Genomic DNA, 18,395 nt, shown 5'->3' with positions numbered 1-18,395 from the left:
GCCCTTGATTACTTCGAAAAATCTTGTGGATGCTGTACAGGCCAAAGTTATCATTCGATTGACTGTAGATGATACACAGAGTTTAAGGTCTTGAGACGATCAAGTATATTGATTTTCAATGATTTTTATACGCCCACGTTGAAATGTGGACGTATATTGCTGTCGCCCAATCCATATCTCTGTCAGTCCATCGTCCACAATTCCTTGTGAACGCTCTAACGCCAAAAGTTATCATCTGATTGTTTTAAAATTGATGTTTTTTTACATTAGTGAGATGAAGAAGCCTAATTAATTTCAATAGTTTCCGTTAATTGCTTCTAGAGTTATGTTTCTTGTTCCACTTTGCTGCACCTTGTGACTGCTCTAACATCTGTATGAAATTTATATGCATCATTTAAATTAGGAAAAAGAAGAATCCTATTGAATTTCAGCAATTTCCGAATCAAACTACAAAAATTATAATCTGATCTGTATGAAATTGTCTTGTAAATGCCCCCAATTACCTACAAAAGAATAAATATACAACAACCCTTGTGGACCACTCAAACGATCTAGCTGCTGTGGGCGTATGTTACATTTGCTGGCAACATATCTTTGATAAGTTGAACAGCTAAGTCCATGATATTAAATGTTTTGTGTACTAAAAGTTAGCATGGGGCAGAACTAAAAGCCAAACAAATTCAAATGATTTTCTGATAATTATTTAATGAGTTGTTACTCTTAATTAGATTTTAGTGTGTTATAAATGTTTCATTACAGACAAAAGATAAAATATGTGACAACTCTTGTTGACTTCCAGACGTTTTAGCTGCTGTGGGCATATGTTTCGTTGCCTGGCAACCTATTTTATTGTCTATTAAATATAATGCATTCATTACGACATGTATTATAACACTAACAGTTATTATGACTATTATAATATATGTACTTTGCCTCAGGTATAGCTATAGGCAACAAATTGACACATAATAATTACCTAGAAATTTCTGCATACATTTACAAACTGATTCTTATAAATATAATTTAAAAAGGATCCAAGATAAATTGAAAAGGTAAGTACCAGTCTCACTTCTAGATGATTGTACCCTACAAACCCTTCTAATTTCTATTACAGTTAGTTGTAATTGATAAAATACCTCTATATCTAATTGACAGGTAAACTCTATAATAATAGTTTTCTCTAGATTTCACTACAGCATATTGGTAAAGTTGAGGAGGTTGAAGCACTGTGTTATATTACAGTCTATACACTGTGTAATAACAGCCCACATGTAGGCACAAATGTTTCAAGTACCTTTAAAAGGTCCAGTTAAGTTGAAAGTTTTTTGTTGGTACAGGCCCAACCCTGTGCGACAAACACACTCCTTCACTTTTTGGGACAAAAGGGCAGGCGATTCTTTGAGATAGGTGTTTGAATTAGCACCTGTCTATTCGACACTAGTTAGGGTGAACCTCTCACCCTCATCACCGACATGACTATACAAATCTCTCACCTCACTGTTTGAACTATCAGCAGGCTACATTGTAGCAATGACTGGTAATTTTCTCTGAGAGGTAAATCAACACGCTTGTTTGTGAATCTTATTCCCTTAACAAACATGGGCAGAGAGGCCTAATTTCTTCAGATGCAGGAATGCAATTTGGGGATTGATGGACAATGATATGAATGTAGCTGCTATTCTATCTGTCTTAAACTTAGAATACCAAGGGTCAGGAATCATGCAGTTCAAAGACAATCTGATAAAAAGACTATTACATTGATTATTTATACTAAAGATTAACACATACAAATTTAACATGTAGTTTGAAGTTCAAACATTTTAAATTGTACATTTTCTTCTAAGTTCGAAATAGAGTACCAAACCAACACAGGGTGGCAATCATTAGAAAACAATTGAAACAAAGTAATTTATACATAAGTAGTGAATTTCAAATCTTGATATTGAAATATTGATACAGTACATGTATTTGCAGACAATTGGCAAAGTCAAAATTGCTAAATGTCACACTCAAGCAGAAGGATTGCATACTGCATTCAATATAAGATCTATATATTTTTACATATTTTTACAATTCATTAAACTATTTTATTTATTTTTTTGTATTATTGCAAATACAAATTATGTTATGGTATAAGTTCAATGCATGTGGTAAATTCCATGTTACAAAACTCCACTCAAGTGTTAGATTTAAAGAGACAATATTTTAATTTCACCGAAAAATAAAAAAGTTTCTCATCTGACTCAATTTTTCCCTCGAGTAGAGGTCCTTGCTAGACTTGCATCATTATCAGGAATCCCTAACCTGCAGCTGACCGGCACCATATATAACATGTCATGTATACCCTTCATTACAGCACTTAAATAAGCCAAAGTTTGTTTATTATTACTCATATTTTTCAATGTAAAGAGTTGTGTATGTTTTTATCGGGTATAGATCAATGTACCGATATGTACCTCAGATTTTAAATAAACTATCTTTGGACATGTCTGATCTATAGATTAGGAACACTGTTGAATTTTGAATTTGTATATGTATTTATGATATGTGTCGTGATATGTATTGTGAGTCATATTTTAATTATTGAATCAACTATTACTTCATTTCATGGTCCAAAACAACATTGTAAAGATATAGATAAACATACAGAAAAAAGACAGATATTTTATGTTTTATTCAATATATTAAATACTGTTACTAAATGGGAATTCTGTTATACTTGTGTATTATAGTTTCTTACTCTATTGTTCATATAATTGTAAATATTTATATTGTATTAGGAATAATGACTCATACTGTATTATTTTTGATGTTTGAATACATGTATATCATTGCAGTCCTTTAAAAGAATTTAAGGTAGGAAATACATAAAGTACTGCATTAATGTATGAAGTTTATGTTTGCTAAAGGAATAATTGCTATTTGTATAGAGTCATTTTTATTTCAGAAGTTCATTATTAGGAGCAGACACATTTGGTGCCAGTGATCCGTGGGGAGTAGGGGCTGAACCAGATCATTTACATGATATGGGGAACTCTGACTTACAAGCTCAACAACAAAGGGTAATACAAGGTTTGTTGGAAAGTTCTATCTTCAAATTTTTTTTTTTTAATTATATGATTTTGATTGTGTAAGTTAAATGATGTACATTCATGTGCTGGAATCATGGGCGTGGATTTAGGGGGGGACGCGTCCCCCCCTTAGAATCGGATGGGGGGGGGGGGCGAATAGGCCTCTGTCCCCCCCCCCCAATGATTTTGATCACCAGGACAGATTTTCAAGTTTATAGGCTATTCCACATGATGGTGAGCTTGTTTCTACGTATCTGGAGGAATCAGGACTTGGAACAAGAATTGCCATTCTTAAAGCGCCAGTTTTCGACCAAATCTATTTCACTTGTGCACGAACCGTTCCTCATTATGTCTGTGAGGCAGATGTTCCCTTCTGTCGAAGCTCTTCTCATCTCACACTGCTGAAACCTGCTAGTTCCTGCTCTGCATGCGATTCTTCAGCACTCTGCGCCATATCAAAACTTGGTTGCGCAACTCCATGACGCAAAACCCACTGAACCACTTGATGACGTGTTCGGTGCATAATGACCCCCTTCATGTCGCTAAAATATTCAAAGAGAACAGTCCTGATCGTAGAACGAACGTCTTTGGACGATTCACTTAACTTCATTAACAAGTAATATTTATGCAGCTTTGGTGTAGGTAGTCAATTTTTCCATATTGTCATCATATTACCCCTAGTTACAGCCTTCATTGAAATAACGCTGGTACAGTAAACTGTTCGTAATTATTTATTTCGTTTGGTAATGAAATGTTCCAGGATTCGTCCGCCCCCCCCAAAAGTTATGACAAATCCACACCCTCGGCTGGAATGCCTTTGATTGTAAGTTAGATGATGTACATTCATGTGCTGAAATTACTTTGTGAATTAAATGCTGTATATTCATGTGTTAGAATGACTTTGATTGTGAGTTAAATAATGTACATTCAATGATTCATGTGTTAGAATGACTGTGAGTTAAATGATGTACATGTATTAGGATGGCTTTGATTGTGAGTTAATAAATGAAATACATGTACATTAGGTGTTAGAATGGCCTACATTGTATTTAAGAAATGTGTCTATTTGTAAGAATCAAAAAATTAGTGGATGAACATAACTCCAGGAAATGACTGGACATGGTTGGCTTAGATTAGCTAAAAACACTACTGCTATTTTAAGCTTTTAAAACTTGTCATCTCCCATCTTTCGAAGATGGCATGGGACTATTGAGGTAGACTTGTTGTAGATGTTCATTTTCTGCTTAGGCTTAGCAGTGTCCATCTGTCTGTCACACCCTTTGGAACACAGTATAGGTCTGCTTCTAATTGAGGTAGAATGTTCAAACTTGGTGTAGCTGTTCCTTAGGTGAATATCTTGGCTAAGCAGAGAAAAGTAGTGTGATCGTTGTCTGACTTCAGAACATAATAACTCTGCCTTTGGAGCTATATGCTTTATTAAAAGATAATTAATTAGTGTCATCTATTTATTTTGTGACCGAGGCATGAGACATCAGCTTGTTTTATTAATATTGTATTGTACAAAAAATATATTTTTCATTTACTATAGGCAAATGGAAATAGTATTTGTTTTGAAATTGTCATCATCAACTAGAATGATATATAAATTATGAGTATCTAGACCAATATTAGACAGTATTATAGATAGAGCACCTAGTCACACTTATTAGATTGCTTTAGATTAATATCAATATTGTTTGATCAAACACCTTTGATGTCAAAACTGACACTTATGATGAGTGATTAGGACAGACATATTGTTATAAGGTGATGGATACTGGAGAGATGTTGTATTTAATTGGTTGTAATTAATGGTGTGTGTGTGGTGTGTGACAATTAAAAATAAACCCATGTGGTAATGTCATCTATATCTGTAGATGTAAGTAGTAATGATTGACAGCATCAGACTGGAGTAATATAACATCAATACTGTTAAACTCTTAGATCACTCACACCATGTTTCTATTACCTTTTATTAGTCTATAGATTTGTCTCGAGCATTTACATAGAAAAATGAAATCTACTTGAGGGGTCTGTACTCTGCAGTAAATTACATTAGATTAGAGATCGGTATAAAAAAAAAAGTTAAATAATACAGATTTCATTTGTATATTAGAAGACCTAAATACAGGGCAAAAAACTCTTTTGTGGATATCTGATAGCTATGACTCAACAGATTTATCATCCGATCTTTTAAAATTTATACATGTTGTTTACATTAATGAAACAAAGAATCCTATTGACACATTCAGAGTTATTGCCCTTGATCACTTCTTCTGACAAAAGTTAACATCTGATTTGTATGAAGTTAGCAGTTTCAGATTAATGAGATGCAGAGCTAGAAGTGTATCAGATTTGAACGATATACATAAATTACTTCTTAGAGTTATGACTCCTTGTTCAATCTGTTGAATATTTTAAAATAGTGAAAGACATTGTCTGAGTCAGACCTACTTTAAAATGTTTGTTGCTTTTTGTATTAGCAAACTTAAAAAGGGACACTGGGTTGGGCTGGGGAGTCCTCCCTTGATCCTTCTTTTTTGTAGGGGGCAATACTTTTGACCTTATGCACAAGCTCTAGGTACACCATTGGTTTTTTCTTTAGATTATTGTGACAAATATCAATTACTACAATTTCTGATAATTTAGAGTTATTGTCCTTGATTATTATCTTGTCAACACACCAAGTTGACTATAGTTTATTTCAGATACTTGTGATGTGATTATGACTATCAGTTTAATTGTAGCAAACTTGGTGAACATATTTCATTAGTCTGTAGAAATACGAAAGGATTATGTATTAAACTTGTTTTAAAAAGTAAATCTTCTCATTTGAAATTGAGCAAGTTTTCAATATATTCCTCAGAACAAGACAAAGGTTTAGATGCCTTATCTAATGTAATAGCCAGACAAAAACAAATGGCCTTAGATATTGGAGATGAAGTTGACAACCAGAATGGTAAGACCACTTTGGGTTTTTTTTTTGGTCTTTTAAACATTTTCACATTTCACTTATTAGATGTATATATACGAGGAGATGAAAACTTACTTTTGAATTCAATTTCATTATATATTTTATATTAAGCTAGCAATATTAGTCAATTGTCATTTACTTTTGCCTTGAACCTATTTTGCCTTCATAGCTGAAGTGGTTTTCAATAGACTAGAAAAGTTAACCAGAAGAATAATTATTTTGTGTAAAACACAGACTAAAAATATTAAAGAGGCATTATCACTTCATATTGAGAATAATGACAGACTAGCCAATGGGAGAGAGAGAAATAGGTTTTAACGTCCACTCGACACAAACTGTCATTTCGGGACTAACATATGTTCAATTTGATTTCAATAATTCGCTTGAGCGTAGGGTTCTTTAGCAGTGGGCTGAAACTGGAGGACCTGGAGAAAACCCATGTGGTTGGACAAGTGACCCTACTCCTTCTCATCTAAAACTGGGGAATCAAATCCATACCAGTTGACTCAATGACAGACCTTATGAATGATACAACACACACGCGCTAACCATTCAGCCATCCGACTAGCCAATGGGTAATTATTATCTAAGGTCTTGGTTAGTATAGTAAAGCTGTAATGACAGTGTGTACGATCTTGAAATGTATCACAGTAGTAAATTAATAGATTCATCAGAATTAGCATGCTTTCTAATTTGAACACCCCTTATTTTTTATCAAAAGTTACTTTTTTTCCAACCATTGAGATATCGAAAGTACCAATTTCTGTTTAATGTTGATAGTGATCACAGCTGTTTACATATAGAATCACACTGATAGGAAGTTTTCCTTTTTATAAAAACTAATTGATGCTAATTAAGAAGGAAAAAAATAGCGCTTTATTTTTATAGATGTTTACTAAAATAAAACTGACTATCATATCAGCCACCTGCAGGATGACGTCTTAATTATGGTTAAGTTTAATTATGTTATTGATCCCATGAATAAACCAAAAAACCACTTCAGCTTACATTTATATGAATACATTAAAGTCAAAAAAAATTTTCAGAATTAATTGATGATATCACTGATCATGTGGATCGAACTGGTGAGCGTCTAATCAAAGAAACTCGACATATTAGTATAGTAGATAGAAAGTCTGGTACATGTGGTAGGTATTTTTTAAAGTAATCATTTAAAGTAAGAAATTTTGACAGGACTATTTTGAAATATGATAATTGATACTTTGCAGATGCCCTAAAACATTGTTACCAGTACATTTGCATTAATTAAATGTATGTTTAGAATACAGTGGAACATTAATTATTAATCATAATGCCATATTATTAAGCTTTGTTTTGCTGGGCTTTAAAGGAGAAATTCAAGATACATTTTAGTGAATGAAAATGCTTCATTCTGTGTGAATGACTCTTAGAGAACTTTAATCCTGTGCAGCTTTCTGAAGATCCCCTATACTCTTTAAAAGAAATACAAACTTTTAGTTTCCGTATTGGTTTAATTGGCCAATTAAGTTTTCAAATTCCACACTATCCCTAAGTGCCTAGATAACTGACTTTATAGGCGTACGTCCCTCATTGCCTTAAATGAGGTAGATAACCCCTTAAAGCAAATGTAGTACTAATTTGAGAGAGAGAGAGACAGAGAGTGTGTTTAAAAACTCTATATTTACTTAAATGCAATCTTTTTACAAAACATATAAAAACTGTATATTTTAGAATAAAACCAACATTTAGGCTAAAATGAAATCTAAAATTTTATCTTACAAATACTAAACCATTGTAAATATACTGTTGTCTGGTTATGTGTGGTATTGTGTTAAAAAGAGATTAATATCATATAAACTAGCATTATATTTTTATACATTTACCTCAGTGACACAAGGAGAAATTTTGGCAGTTTCCAACCCGATCTTATCATAAAATTAAATAGTGATTTATATGTTGTGTAATTTATAAGTGGGGCTGCTAAATGTTTTGAAGGTAGGTTATGTCAGTTTTTATTAGCCACCATGCCAACAGTTGGTTTATGTATTTATTTTGCAGGATATTGGGTGGTCATTATTTTATTATTTATAGCAGTTGTTGTGATAATAGCTGTGCCATACAACCATAAACCTTGATTATTTCATTTGGTAAGTTCTTAAAATATAATAAAGTTTGATAAAAAATCGTTTTATATTGCACTCTCAATGAAAACGGCTGGCATGTTTCCACTAGAACCCTATTGAACTTCAGATTCATTCTACAGTTGTGCAGTCTGTGCTAGAATTTAAAACTGACCTAAATACATGCTATATCCCATTTTTAATATGACTAGAGATTTGACCATTTTTTAATCTCCCAAATATTTAGCTGATTATTTTGATCTCGTATATTTCTGTTTGAGACTACACTATACTTTCGGTCAACCAGTCTACTCCTGCTCTAAGTAACTCATTAGAAACTTATATGAAGCATAATTTTTGAGATTGAATATACTTTGATTTCGCAAACATATCAGAAAGCTGTCGTTATAATGCCTGACTGATGTATTCAAAAGATAGAATTTATTTGCAATCTACAAAAAAAACTCTGCTTATAAAAAAAGTCAAATTTTGCAAATTAGATAAAAACATTGCTCTTTAAGTTATGATTACTGGTTTATTTTTGATAAAGATGGAAAGGCTAAGACATAAGGAAACATTATTATTGCATACCATTCATCATGGGAGATCATGTGACAACCAATGTGTAGTTAGTTGTTTTAGTTCGTCAGAATTTCATAGTGACGGAAATTTGTTCCGTGTTACAGGTGAATACAATTACTAAATAAGGACCATCCCATCTATATGTAAAAGTTTTTATTACCTTAATTTCTGGAACATACTTTTCAAAACATTCAAATAGTCATAACCATTATCAACAGCTTAAACGATTTTGCTGTTAGTGGGTATATGCCTAGTTGCTTAGCAATGTATATCTTTTAAATACTGGAATCGTAATTATTGCACTTGACTCTCTTAACTGTCGAAGCATGTTTTCAAAAATTTACAATCCTAAAACAACCGTGTACCTGGAACAGCACCTACTGAGCTTTAGAGGTTCCTGGCTCTCTGGCTCCCAGGCCTTGAAACAGTTATTTTAGATTTACTTGACTTTGTTATTATTTTGTCGGATATGACGTGTTAAAAATATTAAAACAATAAAAAAAGACATGTACTGGATATAATGAAAGACACCCAAGTGATTGGGTGTGACAAAGCTTCAATTTGTGCCTGATATTTTATTTGACAGCTGCCTTATTTCCAGGCTTGCAGGCTCCCATAACAACTCCTCATTTTGGAATCTGGATGCCTTTTCAGTTTTGTGCCAGTAGAGACAACAGTGTTTATCCCTGCTCACTTTAAAAGCTTAACGTGGGTGGACTGATATATATACCTCCTTATTCATTGTCAAATAATATGTTAATTTAATCAGATACAATATTTTGATCAGATATGTTATTGACAATTGGTTATTATGTGGGTGCATGTTTTTTTTAACCAATCTGAACAGATGTGGCTTTATGTCAGTTTGATATTGTTTTTAAAAAAATAATATAAAATATGTATGCCATTATTATGATTAGGTGTGCTACTTTGTATTGCTGTCTAACAACCAAATTTAACCTTGGTCTTTTATAAAAATGTTATTTAATGTTATACATTTATAATTAGACTGGATGTTTTTCATATTGTTACATAGAAAACCCCAGCATGGTGAATGTCGGGTATCCAGTTTATTAGATCACCCACATGTTACTTGTATTGTCAGTGACGTCTGCTTACATCTTATTTACAACCATTTGTTAGTTCTTAATTAGAATGATTATTTGCCAACAAACGATCAAATGACATCATACACTGCTTCTAATTAGCACTGCAGAAAGGCTTTATTACCTTCTAGATGTATCACAGACGGCAAAAAGGAAATGAAGGGATAAAACTCGAATTGGGGTTCTCACTAAAATAACATTGAGTATCTAATTAAATAAACTTGAACTCTATATGCCCTTCTTACCAAGTGGTATTCGACTAGTAGTTTTTTGTTGAAAACATCAAGTTATCAGCCCCACTTCTCATTCAATATATCTAGTAGGTACACCACTTCAAACTTTATTGCTCTTGTTTCTTCTATATTGCTGCTAGATTTCCTTTGAACTCGATGGTTGTACAGTCGTTTGTTTGAACTTTTCTCACATTTAGATAGTTAATCACAGATATTGTTAATAGCAGCAACTTGTTATTTTTGCTATGAAAATAAGATGAATATGATTAGTAGATACATCTGTCCTCTGGTGTTGACATCATGCTCTACACATTTCCATTCACCTGGGCCCAATTATGGTAGCGCTTGTTTAATGCAGTAGGGTGGTGGAAGCTCAACTAATAATTATTTTCACCAGTATTATTTACCCACTTGTTAGAATCATTATATAATTAAAGCAAGCTATTTTATGCATACTGAAAATGTGTTTAAAATCTAAGGGTTCATTAAAAAAAATTTCACATTGAGTTTACACAATTAAGTTGCATTAATTATTTACTTTATAATTTCATATTGCATATAATGCTTGTTTAAAGAAATTTTCTGCCAACTATTTGTAAAATATTAGTGTTTATACTTCATATTAGTCATTAGTGCCCCTATAAATCAGATGCTAATGGCTGAATTGTATTTCTAGAAAAAGCAAATTGCTGAGTTCCGTGATGTACAGGTGATAAATTGGCTACATATAATCCATACCTTTCCAAATTTCCCTCACTTAGGCTAGAAACATCAAATGCATAAACCATGAATTATCATTATATCAATTTTGAAATAGCTAAAAATGCCATTTTTGAGACTTATGTACTTTAACCTTGTATAGCATAGAATAAGTTGTTTCCTTTTGCCTATAGTTTTAGATGTTCAGAATATTTTAATACAAATTTGAATCATTAAAATAGGCAAATTAACATCTTTAATTACACCATCTTTATTTGAAACCATGTGTGTTCTGTATTCTCCAGATGATTATCAGAGACAATAGGTATCAAACAAGTTTAGAATAAATCAAATCATCTTCCAGGACATAGATTAGTTTAAATAACTTGATACAAATTATTTGCTTTATTTTTTCCAAGATAAAATGTGAAATGTTTGTCTATGTTTATGTAGCAACAAATGGTATTCTACGCTGTAACTTATAGTTACTACAATATTTATTAATAGAAACAATCTGTTGCTCATTTTCTCTTAGAATGTATATTTAGTTGGAAGTGAAACCTTTTTACTAATGATGCTATTTAAACAGAGATATAATCATCTTGATTTTAATGACCTCCCTCCATTAGTCTGCCACCTTAGACTGTAAACAGAGCACACTACCATCATAAGAAGATCATCAGAAGTTTTTCATTTTGAACCCAGTTATGTAAATTGTTTTGGAGAAAGATTTGTAAACATTTTTATAAAGAATAAAAGTGGTTGAACCTCAAGTGGGAAAAAAAATTATTTCACTATATTCTAACATTTTGAGAAACAGCATGTAATTAAGAGAAAATATTTCAGAAATTTGTTAATCATTCTTTATGTCATGAGTCAATAATATTCCTTTATAATAAATTTTCCAAAACTTCATGTCAGGTATTTTATTTTAATTGTTATGGGTGTGAATTGTACATTCCTTGGGGTATATTAAGTACATGCTTTTCTTTTCAGAAAGGGTGTCATTTTGATGATTATATAGATAGTTGCATAACATGGTTACCCTGGCTTGTTGACCAGATTGATTATCGGGTAGAAAATCACCATTTTGTTGGTAACCATAAACACAGTTAATTAATAATTAATTATTGTTTGTCAAGTTAAATGTATCAAACTAAATACTGAACAAAGTGTTTTATTTATCCCCCTACAAAGTAAAAATTTATAAAATACTTTATGCTTCCTTATTCGATATCCAGTTCAATGAAGCAAAACATAATGGTATCAGAAAAATAATATTTGTACGGGTATATTATCACTTCATAAAAATTCTTTTTGTGTATGATTTTGTATTAGATTGGTTGTCATAGTGGATGATCATGCATGGATGTGTTGTTAGAGTGGTTGATTAGATAATTGTGATATTTGGTGGGATATCAGGCAGATAATTACTGTATTTAATGGATAAACAGAAGATAAATATGCTGAATAGCTCATTGGGTAGGCAGGGTTGTAATATCTATAGCTATTGAGTGATTCAAGTCATAGCATAAATGTATGATTAGATAAAAAAAAAAATATATGATGGCAGAATTTGGGTAGATAATACCATGAAAGCTGGGTGGTTTAGATATTTAGAAAACATGGTAATTGGGTGTAGATTGGTGATCTGAATGATTTGGCAGATGAACCAGTGATGGGTGATAGGGTAGATAGGAGCTATGTTGGGTGAATGATTTGGTAGAAAGAAGGTTTGTTGGGTGTTTGAATATGGGTAAGAATAAACCATAAAGGTGGATAGTCTGGTAGATAAATCTCATGACTGGGTGGGTGGGTTATTGTGTAGATATAAACCATAATTGGTTGGCATTAGGGTAGACACAACATTTTTTGTGGGGTGACCAGCTAGATGAATACTTCTTGAACTTACTTATTTGATGTTGACAAGGCCAGTACTTTAGATTCTATTTAGGACATACCTTTGAGGTATATATTTTGTCAATAAAATCATTGTTGATATATAGCAGTGAGTGATGTTGGGTGGAGAATTATCTTACTGAAAGAAGTATAGCCAGGAACACTTTGTGACATCTTGGTATCTGAACAATGTGTAATAAAAACCTAGAAAGAGAATTCTAATTATGTAATGATATTGAGAGGTAAGGTGTCATAGTAGAGTGTTGGTGTTTCTTTAGTTTGATGTTACAATAGAAAACTCATCTCAACAGCTGGCTGGAAAATGGCAAATACCATTCTCTGTACATCTGGCATTTTCTGATACTAACGTTACCCTCTACACCATTAATAACACTTGGTGCCTTTTCATAAAGACTTTCGTTTGGCTTTTGATTTCTTAAATTATCCACCATGTGTGAGGTTTCCTTAGCAGTTCCTTCAAGGATCTAGTCATTCGAATTGCACATCTACTCCAATTCGGTAAAACTTATAAGATCAAAATCTCCGACCAGAGTTGAAAAATATTGACGTTGGATTCTTTCTGAAATACAATGGTATGGTATAGTTTTAACCTGAAATTCAGTGGTTCTGCACGAGAACCCAATTATTCATCTATAGAGTAATACATTTTCTTGGCTATCAAAATGTTATTGTGTTGGACACACGAGAAAGTTAAGTCCACTCTTCAGAGTTCTCGGCAACCTGCAAAGTAAGTAGATTTCTAGAGAGTAAGACTTTTTTGTTGCTGAAAAAAGTTATATATCTGGATTACAAAAGCTAAAGCTATTTATCTCGACATAACAACGAAATTATGTCTTTTCTTTTTGTTGAAATAACAATTTAATGAAGTCGATTCTGGACTATAGCCCAAAAATATACATTTTATTCCATTGAATCATACAAGTGAATGTAAATTGGCATCAGTGGTGCTCCAGAATGTGACTTGCATAAAAAGAAATCTTTCTGGAATATAAAATCATGTTATGTACAAGATCTCCACCTCTCTTATTAACATGTACATCGTATCTGTTTTACTCCCCATAGCATTAGTTTGTCACAACTTACGCCTTTAAGATGAAAAGTGGGAGTTGTGTGGAGCATCCTCTGATTGTTTACAGATGATGATAACCAGCCTCTCGATTCACTATAACAGGAAGGCCAGCATCGAGGTGCAGGAATTTAATTATCTTAACTGCTGTGTTAGGTTTGCAACATGTACCCAGTTATTGTCTTCTTTTTTTCTTCCAACACTCCTCCATCTATGTTAGATGAATTAACAATAACATTGCGAAATCTGCTAGTCATATGGTTCAGGTAAAATCAGTTGAATAAGATACAAATGGTGTATGTGTCTACTCTGGTCGTACCGGTCGGGCAGTATTCCAGGTGTATTGTTACTAATACAAAACGGGGCATCAAGGTGTGCCGATTGTCTCAGTGGTTATCAACAACATTTGTTTTGTGTTTAGACAAAGGGGGATCATCAAATCTGCTTTCCATTTAGTTTACCAATAGTATCCTCCACATGTATGTCTCCATCTCCTCCTGTCCCTACGTCCGAAATGAACATGTCTATGTACTTATAGAAGGTAAGCGTATCGGTAACGACTTGCATGTTTGTTATTGTAAGCGAGAATAGACAAGACATAATATTTTGGGGGTTATTTACTGAAGGTATTTGTGCTCAGTTGTGGTGGCTTCCTGTGCGATGTTTTATAAACATAATGTTATGAGAAGCCGAGTAATCATGCTGAACAGTGATAACATGATAACATCTCCCAGTCAGACATTATCAGTTTCTTCACTTTCATCTCTTTCTCTCTCTCTATCTGTTTCTCCTAATATTTAGGCTCACTCTTTTAATGCTTTTATTGCTATTTTTTCTGAGATCGGTACCCCTAATCTGATAATGCCTTGAAAGATTCATGCACATGACACCTTGCTAATTCTTTAAGGTAGTTGAAACCTAAAGCTTTATATAACACCTGATAAATAATTGATGATTATAGGCGTTCGCTGTTTAAGTGTAAAGTAAGACACGTAACTGTAGTAGTATCAAGAGAGAGGAGGGGTTCTATTCTGGCCTGGCTTTCATTTAGAATATTAGAGGTTTTCGTGTGTACTTAATACCGTTTTTTACTAGTTTATGGGATGTTTACTTGTTGAATAATATTAGTTGATAATTTTCCTGTAACAATTCTCAGATTATGACTTTAACACGTTATGTAAGTTCTGATAAAGTGTAATGGGACCCCAACTACTAAATTGATTATTGGTTTCTAAAAACAATTCATGGTCTTTCCATCCGTCCATAATTCTCTAAAAGGAGAGAGAGAGAAGGGGGGGGGGGTAATGTCTACTCGACACAAACTAGGTCATTTGGGACTAACATATGGTTCAATTTTATTTCAATAATGCGCTTGCGCATAGGGCTCTTTAGCAGTGGGAGGGCCCGGAGAAAACCCACGAGGTTGGACAGGCGACTCTACTCCTTGTCACGTACAACCGGGGAATCGAAACCACGCCAATTGACTCAATAACAGACCTTATGATACAGCGCGCACGTGCTAACCATTCGGCCATCCAACCCCCCAACAAACAGGGGACTATTAAAATGGGCTGGTCTGTCGGTTACACTTTTTGTAACATACGAAGAGGGCTGGCTGAAAAGTTCTAAGCCTATCTGTGAAAGACCTGTACAAAGTCAATGGTTTCCATTTATTTTTCTTCACAGTCCCCTTCGATGTGTACACACATTTGCCAACGATGTTGCAAGGCCTGGATGCCGGTTGGGAAGAATTTTTTTTCAACGATCTTTAAAAAAATCTCGTTCACAGCTGACATGACGTCATTATTACTAGGAAAATGACGACTGGCTAGTACCTTTTTATACGCCAACATGGAAATGTGGTCGTATATTGCTGTCACAATTTCTTGTGAACACTCTACAGACTCCCATCATCTCATTGTTTTGAAATAGATATATGCCGTTTACATTAGTGAGATCAAGAAGCCTATTTTATTTTCGTTAATTTCTTCTGGAGTTATGGCCCTTGTTTCACTGGTACCCCTTGTGAACGCTCTAACGACGAAATTTATCATCCGATCTGTGTGAAATTTATATGCATAATGTAAATTGGTGAAACAAAGAATCATATTGAATTTCAGCGATTTCTGTTAATTATACTTCTAGAGTTATGGCCTTTGTTTCACTTCCTTGAATCTTGTGAACGCTCAAACCCCAAACGTTATCATCCGATCTGTATGAAATTTATAAACATCCTTTAAATTAGTGAAATGGGGAATCCTAATGAATTTAAGCAATTTTGGCCTCTTTTTAAAAAGAAAAAGTCTGTCGAATTTCAACAATTTCTGTAAATTATTTCCAGAGTTAATTTAAGGCCACTGTTTCAGTTTGTTGAACCTTTTTAACCCTCAAACAACGAAAATTATAAACGGATCTGTATGAAATTGTAGTGTACAAAGATTACATATGCGACAACCCTTGTCAACCACCGGACGATTAAGCTGCTGTGTGGGTGTGTTTTTGTTGCCTGGCAACCTATCTTTCATTTTTGAAAATAGGTGGAAGTCTGACGGGGCCAAATCTGGCCAAAAAAATTACCAGAATCTGCTTCAAAATGGCGCAGAATATCACGGGACGTCAGGAATCGGACACGTTTCTCAATCTTGGAAAAACCTTTGCCACTCCTAACTCTTTGGTGGTAATGTGCTCAACCCTCTTCTGAGAGATGCCCACCCACAAAACTGGCAATATGTCGAGTGGTCAATCGTCGATCAGCCATCACCATGTCATGCACCCGGGTAATGTTTTTAAATGTTTGCTGTTGATGGTCTTCAAAGGACGTGGGTCATCGTTAGGGCACTCTCTGCTACGCTTACTGTGGAAAACGAAGGGGAATCATCCCCTAAAGTGGAGACCATGTCAGCATGTGTCTTTAGAAGCAGAGTTATCGTGTTCCATAGCATCGATAAATCAGATTGCCCATCTCTGCATAGCAGGAAGTGCCCACCTTCGAAATCTGTCAATGAACATTCTACTCAGTTCAAAGCAGAGAAGTCCCGCAGAACTATAGCTGAACCTGGAAATTGTATACAAAGAGTTTTTTTTCGTGATTGATTTTAGTAGCCTAGGGTGTCCTCTTTCCGAATCTGCTGGGTGAACCTCGGTCACCCTTGGGCATTTTGAGAAATTCAAGATGGCGTCCGAAAGAGGACACCCTCGGCTACTAAAATCAATCATAAAAAAACCTCTGTATACAATTTCCAGGTTCAGCTATAGTTCTGTGGGATTTCTCTGCTTCGAATTGGGGTAGAATGTTCATTGACAGAATTCGATGGTGAGCACTTTTTGCTATGCAGAGATGGGCAATTTTATTTATCGATGCTATCGAACACGATAACTCTGCTTCTAAAGATAAATTTATGGACTTTGTGGTATTCTAATAAGTTGACTTATCCAACCAACTTGTAATAATTGTTGTATTTCTATTTGCAGATCGGCATTTGAGGGGTCTAAAGAACAAGGTTTTTTTAAACATGACGTGATGTATTATTTTCTTTCACTGAACAGCAACTTATTCCTTAATATCTTCGCATTGAAAATATAGTAATACAGCTTATGACTTTGTTTCTTTTGTACTGTAAATGTATATAGTAAATTATACATAATCATGCCTACCCCAGTAAAGTTCTATTTTTGTAATGATTTGTATAATGGATGATAATAACGTTTATTTTGTATATAAATATATATTGTTATGTTGATTATGTATATAATTTTATGGAATGGAAGTAAAAACACCTTTGATGTATAAAACTGAATGCAATATTTATATTTAGAGCAGGAATTCGTTTTCTATATTGTGTATGAAAGATTAACATGATAAAAAAAAAATTTCACACATTTTAGACTGTTGTCAATAAAAATGAAATTTATGTGGAAAAATGGACAATATATTTAGTTGTAGGAAATAGTTATACACCGAAAATCGCTATTTAAAGTTATCTCGCGAGCGTGTGTTATTCTGCTATAAAATACAGAGAAGCCACCCGATAAGTATAAATCTGACACACAAGCTTTTTGGACGGTAGTACACCAGAACGTTTTGGGGGGTAATTGGTCAGCAGAGACCCTGATAATATGTATGTTAGAGCGGTTTTGCTTATTTACGCCGCCCCTTGGAAATATTTACCATGCAAAACGGCAAAATTAGTCAACTGGGATCCCGTTAAAATTTTGCACTTTTTACAATAAAAGAACCTACGACAGTTAGAATTCTATGAAGTAACTCACTGCATGGCCTAAACCCGTCTTCATTAGCCCGGAGTTGGTTCAGAAAAGTATGACGATAAACCCCATTTCATTTTACTGCCTAGCCCCCGGAAGGATGCTTCCACTATTACCTAGGGCTGGACCTGTAAACAAATTTACCAACAATACGGGTTCAAAATCGTAAAAAAAAGACCCACCTACTACCAGTGGACTTACCCGCGATTTTCCGACAATAATATACCCAGCTGGGGAGTTGAAAAATTCCCCCACCCCCAATTGCCGCGATCATCTGTAATATCACGACATTGCATCTGACTGTTAATGATCGAAATTACCACAGAAAACCATGATTATGGTCAATGACTGTGAAAACTTCCCAATTTACAAGACAGTG

At 33.9% G+C, this 18,395-nt stretch overlaps 1 protein-coding gene across 3 annotated transcripts in view; it reads left to right on the top strand.

Annotated features, from left to right (window-relative positions):
- LOC126809665 (syntaxin-8) overlaps positions 1-17,628 on the top strand; it is a 31,055-nt gene extending 13,427 nt beyond the window's left edge. For all 3 annotated transcript variants that reach the window (XM_056098583.1, XM_050534335.1, XM_050534334.1), the window contains 5 exons: positions 2,948-3,072; positions 5,938-6,030; positions 7,092-7,193; positions 8,086-8,174; positions 17,225-17,628. In XM_056098583.1, coding sequence (XP_055954558.1) covers positions 2,948-3,072; positions 5,938-6,030; positions 7,092-7,193; positions 8,086-8,162 — 397 coding nt within the window. In that variant the 3' untranslated portion in view covers positions 8,163-8,174; positions 17,225-17,628. The remainder of the gene's footprint in view (positions 1-2,947; positions 3,073-5,937; positions 6,031-7,091; positions 7,194-8,085; positions 8,175-17,224) is intronic.
- The last annotated feature ends 767 nt before the right edge of the window (positions 17,629-18,395 follow it).

This window comes from Patella vulgata, chromosome 2, assembly GCF_932274485.2.
Source record: "Patella vulgata chromosome 2, xgPatVulg1.2, whole genome shotgun sequence".
Taxonomy (NCBI): Eukaryota; Metazoa; Mollusca; class Gastropoda; family Patellidae; genus Patella; species Patella vulgata.
The sequence above is the reverse complement of the archived record's forward strand: the minus strand, read 5'-3'. Positions and strand labels throughout refer to the sequence as shown.